Source organism: Bemisia tabaci, chromosome 1 (genome assembly GCF_918797505.1).
Source record: "Bemisia tabaci chromosome 1, PGI_BMITA_v3".
Lineage (NCBI taxonomy): Eukaryota > Metazoa > Arthropoda > Insecta > Hemiptera > Aleyrodidae > Bemisia > Bemisia tabaci.
Genome location: NC_092793.1, coordinates 77582416 through 77604153, shown reverse-complemented (window position 1 = coordinate 77604153; position 21738 = coordinate 77582416). Strand labels below are relative to the sequence as shown.

Here is a 21738-nt window from a genome sequence, read left to right as displayed (position 1 = left end):
AAAATCTGGAAACTTTGAAAGCTCATGTTGTCAAAAATATGAAACAAAAAAAGTTTAAGAGTGATTCCATTGGTTTTTTCGTGCAATTTCCTTTCAGAAACACCCTTTGAAATTGGGTTTGTGAAGAAATGAACTTAAAAATCTGAAATTTTTGCCAAAAATGTCAGGCCAGACCTCCTCAATAGTTTCTTCCACTGTGCGCGGCGCACAGTGGATCGAGTCAATGGGAGAGGTCGGACAAAATTTGGAAACTTTAAACGCTCATAACTCCGTTTATACAAACTTTTGAGGTTCTATAAGTGGCTTCATTGGTTTCCTCGTAATATTTTCTTCTATAAGCACCCCTTGAAATTTAATATCTGACGAAATGTTTTGCACCCTTATGATCAATGCCTCGACGTAAGGTGGACCGAGTCAGCAGGAGGAGTCGGACAAAATGTGGGAACTCTGAAAGCTTATATTTTCAAAAATATGAAACAAAAATGTTTAAGAGTGGTTTCGTTGTTTTTTTTTCGTGAAATTTTCTTGCAGAAACACCCCTTGAAATATAATTTGCGACGAAATGAACATCAAAATTTGCAGTTTTAGTCACAAATTTCAGGTCCGACCTCTTCTACTAGGTCGTTCCACTGTGCGACGGCGGGCGGCGCGAAAATTTGATACGCGGTCAGGTGATAGGTGCGCGTGCGGCGAACCCGGAAGCGAGACCACCAACGCGACGGGCCGGCCAGATGGACGCTGGACAGTGGATGCACGGCCGTAGACGAATTGCATAATGGGTAATCTATCCGTCAAGGAGGCGTAAGTGTCCTGCATCTGTGTGGAGCCCTAGTCTCCGTTCTCCTCCGATTGCCCACTGCCCAGTTGAGTCTCCTGGCTGTCATGAGCTCACTGCCCCCGTCACCTCGTCCTCACTCCTGTTCCGGTTGTCCGTCCAAGTCGCATCCGACCCGACCCAATCCGAGTCCACTCGTGCTAAGAAAGAACGCCGCATGAACCCTCGGGCGTTGCCAAATCTCCTCTGATAAAATACGAAGTTCTTGGGAAAATTGTAAATATTTTTCTTCCAAGTTTTCAGGCTGTCTTGTTCGCAATTTAATCTAAAATACCTGAAAATTTCAAGGAAAAGTATGCATTAATTTCGTCAAAAATACATGTTTTATCCGGGGAAATTTGGCAACTCTTGAATGTTCATACGGCGTTCTTGCCTAGCACGGCAGTGCTGCACCGGCAACCGGGATCTATTTAAAAGCCCCGACAAGTTCCCTTATACTGCTAGAAAAAGACGCGATTGCGTAAATCTGGAAACTGGGTCATTTATTTACATAAGGCTCCGCAAATTACGTCGCCGCTAAGTTGCCGGCGACTTAGGGGAGTCGGTAAACAAGCGAATGAGAGGGCACTTCCGACCCGTTGGAAAATTCGGGGCAAAATTGAGGGATCATCGCAAGAAATCTCGGAAGGGGTCTTTTGCTTGCTAATGATACAGCCAAATTAATATGTTCGTATGAAAATCACACTGGACAAGTCAAAAAAGGTCTGAAATCCATTCCTTCGTGTTTAACAGAGAACGCGTAACGCATTGTTGCGGCTTGAAACTCCTTCATTTCCGAATGACACCGCACGCTTCACCACGCTGTTAGTTTAGTTGCCTAGCCGACCCGAACCCAACTCGAGGCACCGAGATGAAGATTTCTTTCTGATCGATCTGAGGATGAACATGATTTCAGCCGCATGAAATGTTTGTTGGTAGTTGCTTGAAGAACCCTGGTAAAAATTGGCGATAGGAGCTGCGTTTCAAAATACCATAGGAGTTCTTATAGCCGACTAAAGAAGGCTATTGAAAATCATAAAGCTGGCTGTAGAAAGCGGAGCAAATCATATAGCCGGGCTATACGAAGCTATAAAAAAGTATACAGTCGGGCTTATAGTTCCTATCGCCGGGCTGTACACTTTATCGCCATTGGCTCTGAAAGGCTATAAGAAATTGTATAGAAATTCGTGTGCTTTGGAAATCATTAAGTTTGATACGGAACTACCTTAATATTTTCAAAACATACATTATACTTTCCTTTAAAACATATTTTTTTTCATCAATTAAAATTAGAATAGTCCATACAGAGTGTGCAAACATTTCAAAATCATGAGTCGAAAAACGCTGACTCCGCGAGATTAAATACTGGAGCTTAACACAAAGCGGAGCGGCGACGTACTGGCGCCTACAAACCTAACAGGGATACTTCACGCATTGCGCAACGCGTGAAGTATCCCTGTTAGGTTTGTAGACGCCAATGCGCGTTTCGCACTCTCTGCCCGCCCGCCGCTCCGCGCCGCAGCGTGCCACGGCGCTTGAAGCAACTATTTCACACCAGAGGTATTGCACAGTATCATAATAAATTGAAGGCGCTCCAACATATTAAGAATGACAGGCATCCTTCAAAAGTACGGAGCTTTCCGCGCAAAATCAATCAAGATACTACGGCACAATAAGAGAGCGGTAGTCCAAAAACTAACTAAGTCCTAGTATCCGTATTTTGTAACGTTTAGCATAAACTTTATCGTCTGGCTGTTGCTTAATTGCCATCGGCTATAAAAGGCTATAAGAAATTGTACAGCTGGCTGCAGAAGCTATTGAAAATCTTACAGCCGGCTTTAGGTCTATGGTATTTTGGAACACAGATTCTACTGCCAATTTTTACCAGGGAATTTATACAATTTTATTTCTTAAAAGTATAGCTGTCTTCAGCTTCGGACTTAAAACAAAATGAGGAAAGGCGCACAGAATAAAATGAGAGCCATTGCGTTTTAACACGAGCACGAATCAAATGATTTGAACAGGAGCTGCATAGGATTCAAGGCAAGACAGATAATTGTATCGTCAACACCTTCGTTACCTACGTGAAATTTTATCTCGCAATTTCTTACTCGAACCAGTCAGTACATCTCTTCATGTTGTAAAATAAAATTCATCCGGCTCATTTTCGCCTTGATCAACTTTGATCAGACAAAGAAAAGATGCAACTGTGTTATTAATGACAAATCGGACCGCGTTAAGCAGAAAGGAACTAGGAACATCGACAATGGCCAAATTCAATAGAGCGATTTAATTTTTTACATGAAAACGGCTGTGAAGATTATTGTGCAAATTTCAGTGAATTTCCTGCATAGTACGGAGCAAATTCCGTAGCATTTTCAAAGGAATCCGCACAAACGTTGGCTCGTAAAAAATTATATTGCCCAGTTTTCGGCAATAGCTGATGCGGCTTAGTTCCTCTCTGCCAATTTATTTTAGAAAAAACCTTTCAATAGTCGAAAAAAAGTCTGTTATTCCTATTTCCCCCCCCTGAAACTCGATTAATTTTTATGGAGGATATAGCATTTTAAAGGTTTAAAAAAACCTTTCTTGATTCTGTCATTCCTATTTTTCCTCCTGAAACTCGATTAATTTTTATGGAGGATATAGCATTTTAAAGGTTTAAAAAAAAACTTTCTTGATTCTGTCATTCCTATTTTTTCCCCTGAATTTCGATTAATTTTTATGGAGGATATAGCATTTTAAAGGTTTAAAAAAAAACCTTTCTTGATTCTGTCATTCCTATTTTTTCCCCTGAATTTCGATTAATTTTTATGGGGGATATAGCATTTCAAAGGTTTAAAAAAAACCTTTCTTGACCTTTTTTCAGTGTGCGGCTTGTTAGTCGCGAAAGCGGCAACCTCGGCCCGGGGGAACGGTGTCGCAGTGGCGGATCTCGCGAATCCTGACGCGGATACAGAAGCGAGACAGACGCCACCGCGGGTCCAAGCGCCGCCGCTTTGCGATATATCGATAAATCCGCCATTTAAACCTATGGAAAAGGATCGAAACACAGGGTGAACACAACGAACACCTTATTAATAATCGATTCTTTCCCGTAGCTTCAAATAGGGAATTATCGATAACGGCGACGATCCGGCAGCCGAGCGCCGCTATTTTCTCTTCCTTTCTCCGCGCGCGGCCCAACTTTTTATTGACCGATTCGTTGTTTGGCCACTCGCGGACGGCGGCGTCGGCGTCGCGACGCCGGACCGGTCCTCGCGGCGTCCTTGAACCGGGGCTTTTTTGCATCCTCCCCGGGCCACCCCGGGCCCCGACGGGGGACGTGCACATCCGAAACCGGGCGCCGACAACAACGGAAACGGTGGCCCCTCGGAATGTTGTTACGGCAGCGACCCGCAACCGGTTGTCACTCAACAGTATCCGACCGCATACCTCCCTCAGCGTCGTTTTTCGTTTTCGATCGGGTCTGTTGCTTCCTTTCGCCAAGTTCATCGACGCTTTGGGAGAATTTCAAAGGAACGACACTGGAAAAAAAAAAAAAAAAAAAAAAAAAAACACATTGGATCTAGAGTCCAGACTCTTACAAACATCGAAAAGAAAAATACTCTTGATTTAATCAGATTTAAGCTTAAATCAAGAACCAAGCCTCTCAATTTGAGCGGATTTCCTTTTGATTTAAGCTTAAATCTGATTGAATCAAGAGTCATTATTCTTGTCAATGTTTTCAAGAGTCTGGACTCTAGATCCGATGTGTTTATTTTCCAGTGTACCTGACACTCAAATCCTACGTTCATGTTTGTTTTTTATTTCCTCTAGCATGAAAATATTCATTTGAACAATCGGGATGAGCACTATGCCTGACAGAGTGGTCCTCTCCATTTCCCGCCAACTCTGTGTCTCGCGGGGGCAGAAGTTATGTTATGATGAAAATACGGGGTGTCCACAAGCCTGGAAGCCGATGAATGCCGTAATATTGCTGTTATTTGACTTCAATCATGTAACTGCAAGGAAGTCTTACAAAAGTGCGTCGTAATTTAATAATCACCCTCTCTATTACGAGCGGTAATGTCGAGCTGTGACAGAAGACCTTTACCGAATGGACTTCATTTCCCAATTAGGAACTACAATTTCTGGCTTATCCGTAAAAACACTCATGTGCCTAGGGAACTAATGGGACATACGTTGTTTCTAAACTGACCCAGAAATTGTAGTTCCTAACTGCAAAATGTGTCCAAATTTTAATATTTCGATGATTTCGATTATAACATACCGAGCACAATCAGTGAGCTATCACTTGTGTACTTTTTTTTAGAAAGTTTCAAGGGAAAAAAGGAAGGAAAGGAGAGGATACAGTTTATGTTTTATCGCTGCGCGGTCATACTTTCTCGTACAAGTGGTCGTACAAAAGCCATCTAAATTGTCATTTTTATACTGCGCAGAGATGACGAATGCGCACAGTCGCGGTCAACCCAAGCTGTGTTTTATGCTCAAGCTTATCCGGCTTATCAGCGCGACGAGACCTTGAAATTCACTTTCAATTTCTCGGAATGAGTCATTACGAATGCATGCATCTGATTTTTATGAATCGACCGTATTCGGTTCGGCTTGGGGTCGCCTCTCTCCTGCCTCCGCGCAACTCGTTATCATCGATATTGTAGCCAGCTCCACTCGCCCAAAAGATCTGAGCTGAGCGCCTCTTCGAGCAGTCGCAAAAATAATTCACCTCGTGGAGGTATTCACGCTATAACACCACGAGGGGAGAGTTTGAATGGGTAAACTCACCAGCGCGCCAAATAGTGGTCGTTGATACAGAATGACATGTGTCTGTAGAACCCTCTACGAACCTGAAAATATCACGCAGTATGTCCAAAAATAGGGCTGTGAGAAAATTTAGTTTTTTTTTGTTTTTTTTAGGGTTTTTAATTTTAAAACTATACGGGAGAAATCTTTAAAACCTGAGATTAAAATTTTCAAAAAAAAAGGAGAGAGAAAAAAAATTAATCTTACGACTTTAAGATTACTTTTTATTATTCACACTACCTCGGTCAACCCCTCACCCATCCAACCAGAGACGAGAGACCCTCCACTCGTATCTCGGCTATGGTGGAGGCTTTTACTTTCGGGACTTCAGCATTAAACTGTTGACTTACCTACATGGTTGTTGTTTAACAGCGTGTCGGCAGTTTCGTTTTGCAAACAAGCCGAAGTTTGGGAAACTTGTTTGGCTCATGACGTCACCCGAAGCTCATCATCCACCCTGTAGGTAGGTCAACAGCCGGAAAAAGATTGATGACTGTTGCTCCCGTATAATTGTCCATAAGGAAGTGTCGAATCTCCGAAAGTAAAAGCTTCCACCTGTCGCCAAGAGGCCATTGGATGGTCTCTTGTCTCTGCATCCAACTCGCCTTGACTGCTTGTTAGTAGGACGGCAAGCGCAAGAGTGGATTTGCGCCGACGGGCGGTTTGGCAGCCAAGCAGCGGTGGTATCACTCTGATGAAGATACGTTGAAGCTTGGGTTATTCAACCTGTGTCTTTTATCTCGGCAGTTTCTACGAAGCGCTCGTTAATTGTCTTGAGCAACGGTTAATCGTTTCATATCCTTCCTCTCGTCGTTAGTTTTATTATAATCCGCCACCGCGCTGCTGCGCCAACGCAAAACGACGCATGATCACTCAGACGTCACGCTAATTTTATCCGATATGATATCCATGTTTAAAGAACGTTTTGAATATTTTTCTTCCGGCTTTTCAGAGAAGTTCATCCGCAATTTGATCCAAAATATTCGGGTATTTTCCGGAATCTGGACTACAAAAATACACCGGAAAAGAAAAGTCGTTTGGATCTAGAGTCCAGACTCTTAAAAACATTGGCAAGAAAAAGTACTCTTGATTCAATCAGATTTAAGCTTGAATCAAAAGGAAATTCGCTCAAATTAAGAGGCTTGGTTCTTGATTTAAGCTTAAATCTCATTGAATCAAGAGTATTTTTCTTGTCGATTTTCTTAAGAGTCTGGACTCTAGATCCAATGTGTTTTTTTTTTCCAGTGCGGAAATAAAAGTCGTTAGGATCTTGAGTCTAGACTCGTAAAAACATTGGCAAGAAAAAATACTCTTGATTCAATCGGATTTTTTGCTTGAATCAAAGATAAATCCGCTTAAATCGAGAGGCTCGGTTTTTTGATTCAAGGAAAAATCGGATTGTATCAAGAGTATTTTTTCTTGTCATTGTTATTAGGAGTCTGGACTGTAGATCCAAGCGACTTTTTTTCCAGTGTACGCAATAAATCACCACGTAATCCACTCATCTGGTATACTGTCAGAATATCAAATAAAAACACAAGGCTCAGTGACCCATTGAGGGTAACTTCACAGATGGTATGAAACCGTTTAGTAGTTTAGCTCTCTATTAGAAAAATAAAACGTGAGAGATACCTAGGCAGAGAATACGCAAGTTCTTGGAGCCTTTTCCACGTTTCACTGTTCTATCCCGGCGTTAAAGTCTCTGTGCTTATCCCTAGACAAATTGCGAGCCAGTCGCGGATCCAGAAATTTGGCAACACCGGATTTCTTACATTTAAACCTATGCTAAATAATCGATTCTTGTCGGGGCACTTGGCCCCTCCAAGAATCGATACATTCTAATAGGTTTAAATGGAGAAAAGGCAATGTTGCCAATTTTCTGGATCCGCCAATGTGCGAGCGCGAGCCTGATTGAAGGCTAGAGATTGATTGTAGGAGGAGACAGTATTTCATCGTATTGTGCTATCAGAAAAAAAGAGGGAATCAAAGTAAACTTTGCCGTTAGTTTACAACGCATGTTCAAACTTTATACATTTTAAGCTGTCTGCCTTCTCGGCTCAGGCTATCGAGATCCAATGCTACTTCTTCTTTTGTTTTGCAGCTGCTGTAAATCTGTAACCTGCGTTTGAAATAATTGAATAAATCGACGATTTTGGAATTATCAGTGAAGTAATGTTCCATTTTTTTCTGTTTTAGATGGTATTTTGGGAAGATCAAAAGGATTGAAGCTGAAAAGAAATTGCTGCTTCCAGAGAATGACCATGGTGCTTTCTTAATAAGGGACTCGGAAAGTAGAAGAAACGATTACTCCTTGTCAGGTAAATTTTATCCCTTTTTTGGTCTCCTTCTTGTATCACGCCCCCCATACTTCTCTCTGTCTATCTTTGTCTTCTCCTCGTCTCTCTCTCTTCTCTCTTCCCCATCCATACCTTTCGCTCTCGTTTCCTCTCTTTCCTCTCCCCTCCCTAATTTTTTCAACCCTACACGTACTTGCATAGCATTCTTGTTCGGAGATATACTTTTTATTTTTCAGGAACAGTTCTCGAAGCTTTCTGTTTGATTTTAGCACTGTGAGAAAGCAGGTTTAAACTGCCTTGAGAAGGTGGATCTTCTCAGACTTCTCGGACTTCTCTAGATTACGTAGGAAATAACAAAAAACGAAGAGTCTCAATTTTATGTTTCACACACTTTACTGCTTTTTTGTCTGCTCTTTTATTAATTGTCCTCCACATCATGTTTGGTTTTCTATTTTTTTTCTCTTATGACCTGTTTTGAATACTTTTTGATCTCGAATTTTTCAGAAGACGAAAACTTACCATTTTAGAAAAATTTTATGTGAAAATTCATTGGGAGTGAAAAGTTGAATGTAATATAATGTTTTGTATGTTTTTTTTTTTTGTAGTGCGTGACGGTGATACAGTAAAACATTATAGAGTAAGACAACTAGATGAAGGTGGATTTTTCATTGCACGGCGAACCACGTTCCGAACTCTTCAAGAACTTGTTGAACATTATAGTCGAGAAGCCGATGGACTCTGTGTCAATCTCCGTAAACCTTGTGTCCAGGTACTTAGACTGTTTCTACTTAATTCCAGAACTCTTGATACTTAGGGTCATCTTTTTTAAGAAAAAGTATGTAAAATACATTCCCCTTCTTCCCTCAAAAGAAAAGGCGCTCAACTTATCTCTTGTAAATTTAAAAATTGCCAGATTCTTTTTCTTAAAGATTGAATAAGTATGGACTGAATTTAATTCGTACAAAACTCAAAGTGGAAAGATTCTTTTCCCCCCATCAAAATCTGTAGTGGCTGGAAAAAGTTGCAACGCATTCTAATGATTATTTTTTACCTAAATGAAACCACTTCATTTTCCTCACCCTTTTTAATGTGCGTCTTCAATCATTAATTTATGTTCTTTCCAATCAGAATATTAAAGTTTGATTTTAGATACCTGCCTCCTCAATCCTATTCTTTCTTTGGAATTATGTATTCTTTTACAACCAATGTAAACCTTGTTTTCTTTTAGATTGAGAAACCAGTTACCGCTGGCCTGTCTCATAGCACAAGGGACCAATGGGAAATTGATAGATCATCCCTGAAGTTTGTTTGCAAACTTGGCAGTGGACAGTTTGGAGAAGTATGGGAAGGATTGTGGAACAACACAACTCCAGTAGCCATAAAAACGCTCAAGCCAGGTAAAGAACCAATTTTTTTCAGAACTCAATCATCAAAAACTGATCTTGCATTGGTTTTTGCATTGCTACTTGACATTGATTGTAAAGTTTTTAAAAATGCCACGGAATTCATATTGGTGGACTCCGAATTTGAATGGTAATTTCATCGCAGCATGGTCAAAACAATATATATTTTTTGGGTGGAGCTGCATGAAGCAGAATACTAGTCCCCTTCTGTGCCCCCCCCCCCCCCAACTTTAAAGTCTAAACTCTTTTGCAAACTGGTTGCAGTAGACACACGAGTCTCCTATGTAGAAAATCAACTTTCAAGTACCTAGAAAATATTTTTGAGAGGGTAATCATCTGTCACACCCAGAGAAGCTGATAAGGTTAATTTGCATAGGTCCTTTTTTTATATCTTTTACGAAAACGTCCACTCCTCTTGGTTTAGATAATACCCAATCTCATAATAAGAAAGCAAAAATCAATGTGTGTAAGTTATAAATATATTTTTGAAAAGAAAACAGCTGCAGCTGGTCCTTCTCTACAACACCAGGGACCCATGAAAAATTGATACATCATCACTTAATAAATAATTCACCAGTAGATGCGTTTTTTCTTTTAATTTCAAAAATATTAATAATTGAAGAAGAGGAAGCTAATCGCAAGATAGAGCTGATAATGTTATAACTATGTCATAACTATGAGCTGATAATATTGTAACTATTTATATTTCGTTTCATTCCTAATTTGCGTAATTTACCTCTTAAGAAAGACTTTAACTATTTAGTCCTCTACCAATTGGAAGGGAGGAGATGTCCATACAAAAAAGAAAGAAAGAAAGAAAAATAATTGTACGAAAAATGAAGAATTTATTTTAATCGCACTTGTTTTTGTTGATATAGGAACAATGGACCCTCAAGATTTCCTTGCAGAAGCTCAAATAATGAAAAAATTACGACACACCAAGCTAATCCAACTTTATGCTGTGTGTACTGTGGAAGAACCAATTTATATTATAACTGAACTAATGAAAAATGGAAGTCTCCTTGATTTCCTTCATGGTAAGCCCACTCATAATTCATACTTTAATTAGAGCTGACGCCATTATGAGGCAAGCCTCTAGAGTGCGACAGAGGAACTGCAATCTTGATTATTACATCAAATCTCAAGAAGCTAGCCACCCTCTACATATCAAGGCAACACCAAATTTAGAATGAACTTCATCCCTGTAGCTTGCTGTTAATCGGAAAGTTAAAGATTCAAAATTTCAGTACCTAAATTGAATGATTTGACAATAATCAAAACTTTTAATTGCATTAAATCTCACCAAAGCCCCATCCCTATATAAATAAATAAAACTAATGAAAAAAAAATACTTTTTTTATTTTAACTTTGTTTCATTTGAGAATCACTTCAAAACCGACATGAAGTTGGCACAAACTGATTAAAGTTTAGTATCTGTAAGCAAATTTTTGCTCTCCAGGAGACGAAAAAAAAGATGTGAGAGTCACCTAAATTAAAAATCACCCTGAGGGTTTCTTTTGAGCCATTTTAATTGTTTTATCTTGTTTTAGGTAAAGGAAGAACCTTAAAATTAACTCAGTTAATTGATATGGCTGCTCAGATTGCCACTGGAATGGCATATCTAGAGTCGCAAAACTATATTCATCGTGATTTAGCTGCCAGAAATGTTCTCGTCGGAGATGGAACAACAGTGAAAATTGCTGATTTTGGCCTTGCTAGGCTAATCAAGGTAACTCTCTTTTTCAATTTTTTTTTATTTTTTCTCAGATGTGCTGCATTGATTGTTCTTATAACCATCTGCAATCCAAATTAACAACTTTAACAAGTTATCAAATTACATGACTGTAAGTAATTGAGTAAATGCAATGAAGTGAAAAAATCCTTTGATCTCATCATTAAATATAACATTCAAGGAGATATTTATTTTTTACGATTTTTTGTTTTCCGCTCTCTGGAATTAAACTTGGAGTATGATGAATAGTTAAACCATTTTAAAATTTATGAAAAGGAAATAATGTTTAACATTAATTAGAAAGTGAGTATATGTATCCTCTATTCCATGACAAATTTTTGAAGTTTTTTTCCTGGGGATAAGTTCCTCAAAAATTTTCACTTTGTTCTTGAAGTTCCAGAAATTTCTAAGAATTTTTTCTCTCAAGATGGTTGGTTATCCTGAAAATCTGAAAAAGAAAATCCTGTAAATTTTTATTATTTTTCGTTTTTAGGAGGATGAATATGAAGCTCGTGTAGGAGCTCGTTTCCCCATTAAATGGACAGCGCCTGAAGCAGCAAACTACAGCAAATTTTCCATCAAGTCAGATGTATGGTCTTTTGGTATTCTCCTCACAGAACTTGTCACTTATGGTCGCATTCCATATCCAGGTAAATATTTACGTAATCTGGAATCTTTTCTCTACCCAATTCCTGCAGTAGTGAGATTATCACATATTTTTTTTTTATTTTATTATTTTTTTTTAAAGAAATAAATACCTTTACTTAATCACTAATCAACACAAAAAAATTGATTTAAAACTAAAAGTAGATTTTTTCAATATTTCCAAAAAATAAATAAATAAATAAATAAAGACCCCAATTTCTCTAATATTTTCAATTTCAATTTTTGGAAAATTTGAAGAAATTATTTTTGAAGTAACCAATGATATCAATGTAAAATTCTCTGAAGTGCATCTACAGCATCATTTCTGTCAAAACTTCAAATCTAGTCCAAAATTTGACGGAAATCGTTAGCCATAAAAATTCATTTGGATTTTTAATTGACCCTAAAAAGTTGATGCCTCAAAGTAAAGGATTCCAAATTGCAAAATGCAGTCCATTTTTACGATTGTCAGGGTGGATTCATAATAAGATATAAAAGCATCAATGCAAAAGCGACGAGAATGTGTTGAACAGACTTTCACATGGTTGTATCAATCGGTGAACAACCTAACTACTTACTCACTGCTACTGCTGAAAGTCTTTAGCTTTTGGCTATCATGTAGGTTAAAGGATGGAGAATCATGCATTTCTTTGTGTTTCAGGAATGACTAACGCTGAAGTGTTGCACCAAGTAGAACACGGATACCGAATGCCATGCCCGCAATATTGTCCAGCAGCTCTTTACGAAATAATGTTAGAATGCTGGAATAAGGATCCTATGAAGAGACCGACATTTGAAACGCTCCAATGGAAACTAGAAGATTTCTTCACAATGGAAGGCTCTGAGTACAAAGAAGCCTCGGCTTACTGAGACCACGCTCTTCCTCTTTCTGTTTTTGCTCGCATGCCAATATCGCCTCCCACTCTATATCAGTGAGGAGAGTTTGACCGATAGATCTAAAAGCAAGCATCACCCTTCTACCTTGATGTTTCGCGATTTTAAACTTCTCAATTCTCAAGTATTTATTTTGATAAATTAAGCTATGTTCCCATTATTCCCTTGATTTGTCATCAGGTTTTTGCAGAGTATAAGCTCTTAAAATTTTGGTCCTTTTCTAATTCCCAAGTTTGTAATTTTGACATTTTTTGAAAATTGAGGTTTCTCAAATCTTAAAGAAACAAATGTAAAGAGAATGCTTGAAATTCTCTGTGCCTCAGCTGAAAGTGGATTATGCCTCACTCAAAATGTTTCACAGTCATTCAATGTAAAATTTTGTACCGCCATGTCTTAGGCAGTTGATAATGCATTTAGAAACTTGTTTTTTATTTTGTCTTCGATAGACTTTAAAGAATGTTTATTGACCACGTGCTCTATTTTTTTCTAAGGCACAAAGCACAGTTTGAACTTTGTTATAATGCTTCCTGTCTCCTTTCTCCCTCTACTTCTCTAATTCTTAGTTTGCTTTGCTACCTGACAAAATTCACTTGTACCCTGAATTATTATCCCTTTTCTCTCCTTACTTCCTTTAGCTTCCTGTGAATTTTCATCTTTTATTTTTTATTTTAATATTTCATTTTTAAAAGCTGGTTGGAAAGGTGCTATTTTCTGACGATCGTGAAGTTTTTATCACTTCTATTAACTGTCGTCATGAATCTGTAACTATTATCCAAACATTGTACATTTACTCTCCTTTAAATTTTAGTCAATATAACAGTATTAATTGTAAATTAAATACATTTTAGGGAGCTCTTATTTTACTAAAGCGCAAGTGAATGAACCACACTCATGATTCATCTATTAGTAAAACTTACTTTTTACTCAGGGATCTGAGTGATGTTCCTTGCGGGAGTATTGATTGTCTTTTTCTTGTTTTATATAGTATAGCCTGAGTCAAGTATTAACATTTTTCATTAAATTCCCCCCCTCCCTTCACTTTAATCTAAATTCTTTTATTTTTGGGTTTATTCCTACTTTTCCCCTGTTTGAATGGGAAAAATTACTCCATCCAAAGAGACTAAATAAAAAACAACATAGGTACCCCATTCTCTTAATTTTTTTATTTTATATGACAAAACCCTCAACTTTTCATCTTTTTTTTTTCTTTATTTTTTTTAAGAAAATATTTTCTCTATTTTTTCGTCCCAATCAACTTCTAAACTTTCACCTTTGATTTTCGTGCCCCACTATTCAGATTTGTTTAAAAGCCAAGAAAAGTTTTAGTACAATTAGAATAAATGTTTTCCAATTGTTGAGAATGTGTGCAGATATTGTTTCATGTGCTGTATTCATTTAAGTGTTTCATGTTTTATTTTTGTAAGTGTCCCATGTATTTGTTTAAAATATCTATTGAGAAATTTTAAAATCAGTCGAAATTTTCCTAAGGCATCAAGCAATAAAGAAAGAGGAACCATACCATGAGGTCATCAATATTGTAAATACTCATAATTTTACCGATCATTGTATCATATTTATTTTTAATTTTTTACAATTAATTTATGTATTTCTATCAAATTTTTTACTTAAAGTTTGTACTTTATGCTCTAGAAAAATTGAATCAAATTTATACGATAGATGATTTATTTAAAATTTTAAAAGACTGTGTTCCAAGACAAATCTATTTATATTATGTATATACCCTTCTATGTTCCAATTCGCTTTGCTTCAACTATGATCAGTGCAGAAATTTACAATTATTCTATTTTACAATGCTTACATCCATCAGACTTACGAAAAACCTTAACTAGAATTATTTTGTTGCTCATACAATTTTTTTTTGTTTGCTAAGATCCAATTAACCCCTGAATTTTCTATGAAAGTGCAATATCATATTGTTTCTATGAAACTTCGTCTTTCCAATGGAGTTGAATCATCTACCTATAATGAAAGGACTTGTGCTTGGAAGTGAGCTCATATTTTAATTTTAAATCAGGGTCTCTTTTTGCCATGTGCCATTCTTTGGCATTATCATTTTCAATTCCTTTATCGATGCTATGTATCTCTAGTAGAATTTCAAATTTTTTAATATCATGGTTTTGCTGTATTGCTCCAAACCCAAAGTGTTCTCTTTTTTTCTTCCTTTTATTTACCGTGTAAAAAGAAAGGAATAAGAATAAAGACTGCCGCTTTTGATGGAGCGCTATAAGGTAAGAGTATAGCTATTTCCTGATAGATAGCAACTTACCAGAGAGAAGTAAACCTACATTTTAGAGATACTCTGTATTCTATAAATTCCAGAAAAAAGTAAGAATTTTTTATTGTTATATGTACTATGTTCACGCACAATATACCAAATTTTTTCCTCTTTTTGCATTTAGACTTATGAAATAAGAAAAACCGTTTTCCGAATCTTTTTAATTGGTTTTTTTTTTCAATGTTCAACAAATTAAACTTCAATAAAGTTAGGTTCAAAATTTTAAATCTTGCAACTTTTTAAATTTCTTAATCTTTTGTATTTTTCTACAAAGCAGCTTTCATTATCTTTTCCTCTTAGATAAATATCAGAACTGTGATTCAAACGTTTTGATTCATATTTCATAGCAGTTTTTCCTACGCACTTACTTTTCTTCAGTCTTTTACTCGATGGATGCATACATCAAGATATTCTTTTCATTGTATACAAACCTGCTTTGTAAAACTGTGTATCGTCAATTTCATCAACTTTTAGTACAGCTCTGTTTATGTAAATGTCACTCAATCCTATGCATCTGTTCTTGTGCTTTAAAACATGTTTGATCTCACAAGGTTTTGCAAATCCGAGAGACTCCTGAAAAGTATGTTCTAACCAACGCTGCAGCTTGCAAACGAAATCGTTTTAAAAGCAATTGCAACACTCGCATTGTAGCAGCTATTTTTTGGAAGTTGAGAAAATCGTTTAAATTAGTATAGTGAAAGGAGTAAAACGTTCAGGTACTGACTATCCCATTGAGAGTCCGAATTGCGTTCTCTGTTTTGTAAATTAATTTTAGGAAAGAAGTAACGCTGTTCAAGGAGTAAGAGCATTCTTAAGGCGTTATTGTATTTTCTCAGTTATTTCATCTAAACTTTACCGTGTTGACAGTTTTTCATTCATCTGATTTTTATTAACAAGGGGAACTTCCCAAGCTGCCGCCTCCGATCGGGCTGAAAAAATTCATACGAACTCTTTGGATGAATTTATTTGACCCGTATTTTTTTGTTTTTTCCAACGCCCCCTAGAAACCCCCCAAAAAAATTCCGGAAAGTCTTGCTTTGAGCGCTCGAGTCTATATACGTAGTATAGCGACCATTCTTATCAGTCGGCGGTGGCTCTACGGTAGCGCGCTTGACCGGTGTTACAGCGGTCCCGGGTTCGAATCCCGGGCGCCGCGCCTATTTTTTACGACCGAATTTTATATTCTCACACATTTTCACATCGAATCCCATTTAATACAGTGGAACTTAAAACATCAATTAATTTACAACCATCATCAAACACAAATTGATCTACGATCAATAACTTCTTCAATTTGAAGTATAGATTTTTTTTGGGAGGGGGGGGGGGAGATACGCGCGCGATTATCTCGGGAGAAATATGTTGATGTGAGGGGGCGGAGCGGGTCGTCGGCTAATGTAAAAGTACAGTGATTGGCGAGATAATCGCGCGCGTATCCCCCCCCCCCTCCCAAAAAAAAATCTATACTTCAAATTGAAGAAGTTATTGATCGTAGATCAATTTGTGTTTGATGATGGTTGTAAATTAATTGATGTTTTAAGTTCCACTGTATTAAATGGGATTCGATGTGAAAATGTGTGAGAATATAAAATTCGGTCGTAAAAAATAGGCGCGGCGCCCGGGATTCGAACCCGGGACCGCTGTAACACCGGTCAAGCGCGCTACCGTAGAGCCACCGCCGACTGATAAGAATGGTATGCTATACTACGTATATACACTCGAGCGCTCAAAGCAAGACTTTCCGGAATTTTTTTGGGGGGTTTCTAGGGGGCGTTGGAAAAAACAAAAAAATACGGGTCAAATAAATTCATCCAAAGAGTTCGTATGAATTTTTTCAGCCCGATCGGAGGCGGCAGCTTGGGAAGTTCCCCTTGTAAGTCAAGTTAGCAATGAATTGTTATTGATTGAATCATGTAATTTGTATGCATAGAGTACGGATAGTTTTTAGGAGGCAAGCATTAGGTAATTAATCAGTCTAGAATAGATAGATAGCTGCAATATGAACCAAAATTACTGGTTTAGTTACCGACCTGCGCGATGGCTGAAATCCACTGAACTACAGCAATTCTGCAAATTTTGGATTTCCTGTCTTGTGAGGTTATCCATGCATACAAATTGGACTGCAAGCAGGTTGTCTCTATTGTTTCTCGCAAACCTTTTTCCAATTTTTACTGACATTGTCTAGCTTAGGGCATCAGCATTTTCTAAGATTTTTCCTCGCAATCCGTATAAGTCTTCCGTTTATTATTTGAGAGAAAAAATAAAAAATAAAAAGCCGAGATGTTTGAAGAAAGAAAAATGGTATTAAAATCAACCTTCAACCAATTATTTAGTTTTAAATAAAACCACTGTAATGCCTTTTTATGTCCTGCCCAATTGAAGTAGAAGAATTTTTATTAATTGGACCCTGTAAAAGTTAATGATTTGAAACTCTCTTTTGTTTCAAATAATGTTTTTAAAACATATAACTCATTTTGATTATTGTTATTTTATTGTACTAGTTGCTTTCAATTACTTTAATTTTCTCTGTATTGACACGTAACTCAATTTATTTAGACTTTCTTACAACAATTTATACAACATGATTTTGTGTGATGAAATTGACGAGTAAAGTTGTGCTTAAAATCTGTAATGCTATAATTTTGAAGACTTGTTAGTTGAGAAGGGCACATTTCTAAGAAAGTCTCGCACAAGTTTCTCTGATTTGAAGTGCAGCAAAGTCAGAACGCTTGTTTTTAAGTGCACGAATGTGCATTGCACCCTGATGCACTTTTCATGTCGGACGTGAAAATTGCTCAGTAGCATGAAACTAGCTAAAAATTTACCAACCTGCGTTATGTGAGCCTTAATCTAGAATACTTCAATTGTTCTAATGTGTTATCAGCATCTAATTCTCCATCACGATAAAGCGCCATTTTATGTTGTTATATTTTTTTTATTTTATTATATGTTTATTTTTTTCATTACTTTATGGCTCTTTCAGAACACCTTAAAGGAGAGGAAATTTGATTCATACACATGCATCGTCTTATGCTAGTGTATTCTAAAATGGTCCCCAATTTGATTGATTTTTAAAAGATCAAATTATTTTTTAGGAAAAGAGACTTTATGGCTTTACTGTGACAGTTTCGCAAGTGTTGTTCTCCCTCTTTTTGTAGTTGAAAAGAATCAAGTGCAAAGACAAGTTACAAAGAAGCCGCGAAGAATTGCTGGTATCAATTTTTAAAGTACAAAGTTTTAAAGTTGGTAATATTTGATTTTTGTTTCACTGCTGAAAAGAACATACTAAAAAAGCCGATGTTTTCGTATACAAAGTCAACTGATGAATATTAAATGTAGGTATCTAATTTCGTGTTTATTATAAGCTTGTATATTAGCTTTTGTTATATAATTTTATAATATTCTTGATTTTTGATACTTTTCAATAGACCTTACTCGTATCTTTATCGTCTGGACTATTTTAGACTCTCCTTATTCCTTCTTTTCTTGACTGATCAGTGATATGATGAATAAAATGTATATTGAACATATTCTCTTGTTGCCTATATTTTTCCATAGCCCTTCAACATTTACAATCGACCACCAGCTTGCCAATTATTGAAATTTTTTGTTTATCATGCAAACATAGATGACAGAAGTGAAATGGCGTATCTCATCACTACTTTTTCTTGCCTACGTCAGGTAGAATTGATTACAAGCTAAGGCTACCGTTTGAGTTATCAATAGCATATCATTAATTCACCCCAGCGGGCCAGTGGGCTGACATAGTTTCAATAATTGGACCGCAGCTAGGCACGACAATGAAGCAATAAGACATAGCGGACCAACCACACTACACCATTTCTCCCATGTCATCTATGTCCGCCCGACAAACTCGAAATTTCAATAGGTAATTGGCCTGCAGGCAAGGCATGAATGAAAATATTAAGCAACTCATTTTCTCTTCTAAACTCGAGGAAAACACATTACACAACAGGAAGTCCAAAACTCAACTCCTAAACTAGATATGAGTATCTCCAATTGATATCGGTTAAATGACCATAATACAAATGACGTCATTTGTACAATCTTTCATTTGATGCGTGTTAAAAATACTTGTCAGCATCTCCTTCAAAAGTTGATTTTCGAACTTTGTATCATGTGAATCGTATTCCATGTAAGCTTTCGAAGAGAAAACGTGTAAGGTTTTATTCCAATACAAATCTTGCCCAATGGCTGATTCTGTGATCTCTCAGTAGAAATCCTGTTAATTCAAGTTCCATTCCTAAGTAGTGGGATTACATATTATGACTTATTCTTATCCGACAAGTCCATGGTGAAACCACTAATCTTTGCAGTTCCACTCTTGAATTTCAATTGTAATGGAAAATGGTGCAAATGACTCAATTCAGGTCTGTGAATAAATTAGATCAAAAGTCAAAAGTAGAGTAAATTCCATTTTAATACAAAAATATATACTGACACTTTCCTGGAAGCAGTATTTTACAGCGTGAATTTCCTGACGGAACATGATGACATCTTCATCGCTCAATAAATATAATTACAGAATTACATACAGAGGATAAAACTGAAGAATTGAAATACCTAAAAAAAGAAACTATGTGTGTACAAGTACATGATTAATTGAAAATCTTCACCTGCGAATTCATCAGAAACTATCCATGATAGGATAGTATAGGGAATAGATGGGTTTAAGTGAGGTGCTTGCAAGAGTTATCGAGGAAAGAAACTGCACGATTTAATCATTATATTTAATTTAACAATTAAATTTACAGTTAATGGCCAAGCAAATAAACACATGGTAGAGTTTATAAAATTAGTCTAGAGTGAGGCAGAGATCTCAGTATGTAATGGAAAAATATACAGTATATACAAAGAAACAGAAGAAAACTGAATCTCGACAAAAACATACACCAAATTTATGGGAATACAGTCGTATTTCGTCATTACATTTCTGATCGGGAATTAGAAGAGGAGCGTTATTTTCGAAAAAACGTTATTTCAAGAAATGCTGTGACAAAAAACTACTGGTCGGGACTTGGAATAATGAACATTGTTTCTGGTTTCCAAAAAAACGTTATTTCGAGAGACAGCACAATTCATTACAAGAAAAAAACCATGATACATCGAGCCACAAGCCAAAAATTTTTTGACTTGTGGCTTGATGCATCATGTTTTTCTTCCTGATTTGATAGCATCTCCAGCCAAATTGGGCATTACAATGTTATAAAAGATTTGACTATACAAATGGGTAACTGAAGAAAATTCCAAAATGAGCAAGACGTTAAAACTTGCTCGTTTTATTTTGAAATTAAGTGAAGAATATCCAAAATTACCAACCAACATTCTTAAAATGTTTGTGAGAATCTTCGATGAATGGTGGCTATTCTGGGCTAACTGGTCAAACTTATGATGAATAAGTTCTACCGCTGATTTACTGCTAAAAGTCATGCGTCCCATTTCACTGATTGATATCATTAAGATTCAAACAATCAGGTAGTCAATTTCCACTAATAAAGCGACACACCTATAAAAATCTAATCATAGAAATATTTCTTCCCTTCCTTGTGTCCTTCGTAGCATAAAAATTGTATTGCTGATAAAATTGCCTAAATTATTGTGCTGAACTTTCATTGAAATTTTTTTAAAACCAATTTAGAATTGCGATAAAACTTACGAACAGACATTTGTAAGAAAAAGACGCCGAAATATGAGAATGAGGTGAGGACGTCTGTGTAGCATTTAATAATAAGGGGGAAGAGGGAGAGTCACTTGCTGCGGAGTCAGTAAACCCCTGGAGCAGGAAATGGTTGAAAAATCAGACAAAATGTCCAACATGATTAATGAGCAGTTCTTAAACACTTTTATAATCATATTGAAATACTTCCCTCCTTTTTACAACATTGCATTTCTAAAAAATAATTAAAAAAGTAATGCTTACATACTACATACTTGAGAGTGAAAAATAATTGACGAAGGATCGAATTTCGTAAAGAGTTGGGTAGGGAAGAAAATTCTCTGACAGGAAATGAGTAATACATACATCCTCAGACAAGGATGGTTTTAGTACAGAAATCTGTGACTAATGAAGAGAAATCTCTTGAAGGTTAAGCTGACTCATTTGCTCTCATCCATACATCTTGACAAGAGTTTATTATTTCGGCCTATGATACTGTGTTGGCGTATTCTCACCGGGTTGACCCTAGAACAGTTTTGAGAATTGACTAAGGCAAAAAAAGATTCGTTGTGTTTGTTCATCAGATCCCTTTTGCCGTCAAGGAACTGACTAATCCTTCTAGTGACCTCCTCTTTCGGGGCCTGGATCTGCACTAAATTTGAAGGGACATCATCTTCAATACTTTCCTGTGCTTTAACAACTTCAGGCTCTTCCGGAAAAAGGCTTTCCACACTGCTATCAAATTCACAATCGAAAAACACAGTTTCTGAATTGAAGTCCATCAGGAAGTCCGCTTTTTGTTTCCATGCTAATTCCGATGATTTGAAATTGTTCACAAGAAATTGAACTGCACTTTGTGAAGTTAGAGAGCTTTGAGCTGCGATGAGGACAGCAAAGCTCCCATCCTCTTCAGTTACAAAACCTTTCCTAAAATAGACGTTGATTGATGTGATATCATGCCACTTAGCTTTTAGAATTCCACACAGCTTGGCAAATATTTTTGAAACAACTTTCTCATTGATACAAAAAAGGATGCCTTCATAACTGGCTGCAGGACAGTCTAAAAAAGTTGCTACAGCATATTTGCTTTCACTAAGAGTGCTATTTAACCTCTTGTAAAGGATATTGCCGCTAAGTTTTTCTTCAACAAACTCAAGGTGTTCCATTTTTTCTACCT

The 21738-nt window shown here is 36.9% G+C and overlaps 2 protein-coding genes across 3 annotated transcripts in view; one reads left to right on the top strand and one right to left on the bottom strand.

Annotated features, from left to right (window-relative positions):
- Positions 1-14632, top strand: part of Src42A (Tyrosine-protein kinase Src42A) — a 125613-nt gene extending 110981 nt beyond the window's left edge. For both annotated transcript variants that reach the window (XM_019061433.2, XM_019061432.2), the window contains exons 2-8: positions 7814-7935; positions 8520-8683; positions 9143-9311; positions 10196-10354; positions 10868-11046; positions 11543-11699; positions 12356-14632. In XM_019061433.2, coding sequence (XP_018916978.1) covers positions 7814-7935; positions 8520-8683; positions 9143-9311; positions 10196-10354; positions 10868-11046; positions 11543-11699; positions 12356-12564 — 1159 coding nt within the window. In that variant the 3' untranslated portion in view covers positions 12565-14632. The remainder of the gene's footprint in view (positions 1-7813; positions 7936-8519; positions 8684-9142; positions 9312-10195; positions 10355-10867; positions 11047-11542; positions 11700-12355) is intronic.
- Positions 14633-19307: 4675 nt separating this feature from the next.
- On the bottom strand, positions 19308-21727 carry LOC109044046 (molybdopterin synthase catalytic subunit). The gene has a single exon (XM_019061526.2). The coding sequence runs from the start codon at positions 21725-21727 to the stop codon at positions 21002-21004; it is 726 nt and encodes a 241-aa protein (XP_018917071.1). The 3' UTR covers positions 19308-21001.
- Between the last annotated feature and the right edge of the window lie 11 nt (positions 21728-21738).

Bases quoted from the DNA above. Each gene is read 5' to 3' on its own strand.
- LOC109044046 (XM_019061526.2), bottom strand. From the start codon at position 21,727: ATGGAACACCTTGAGTTTGTTGAAGAAAAACTTAGCGGCAATATCCTT.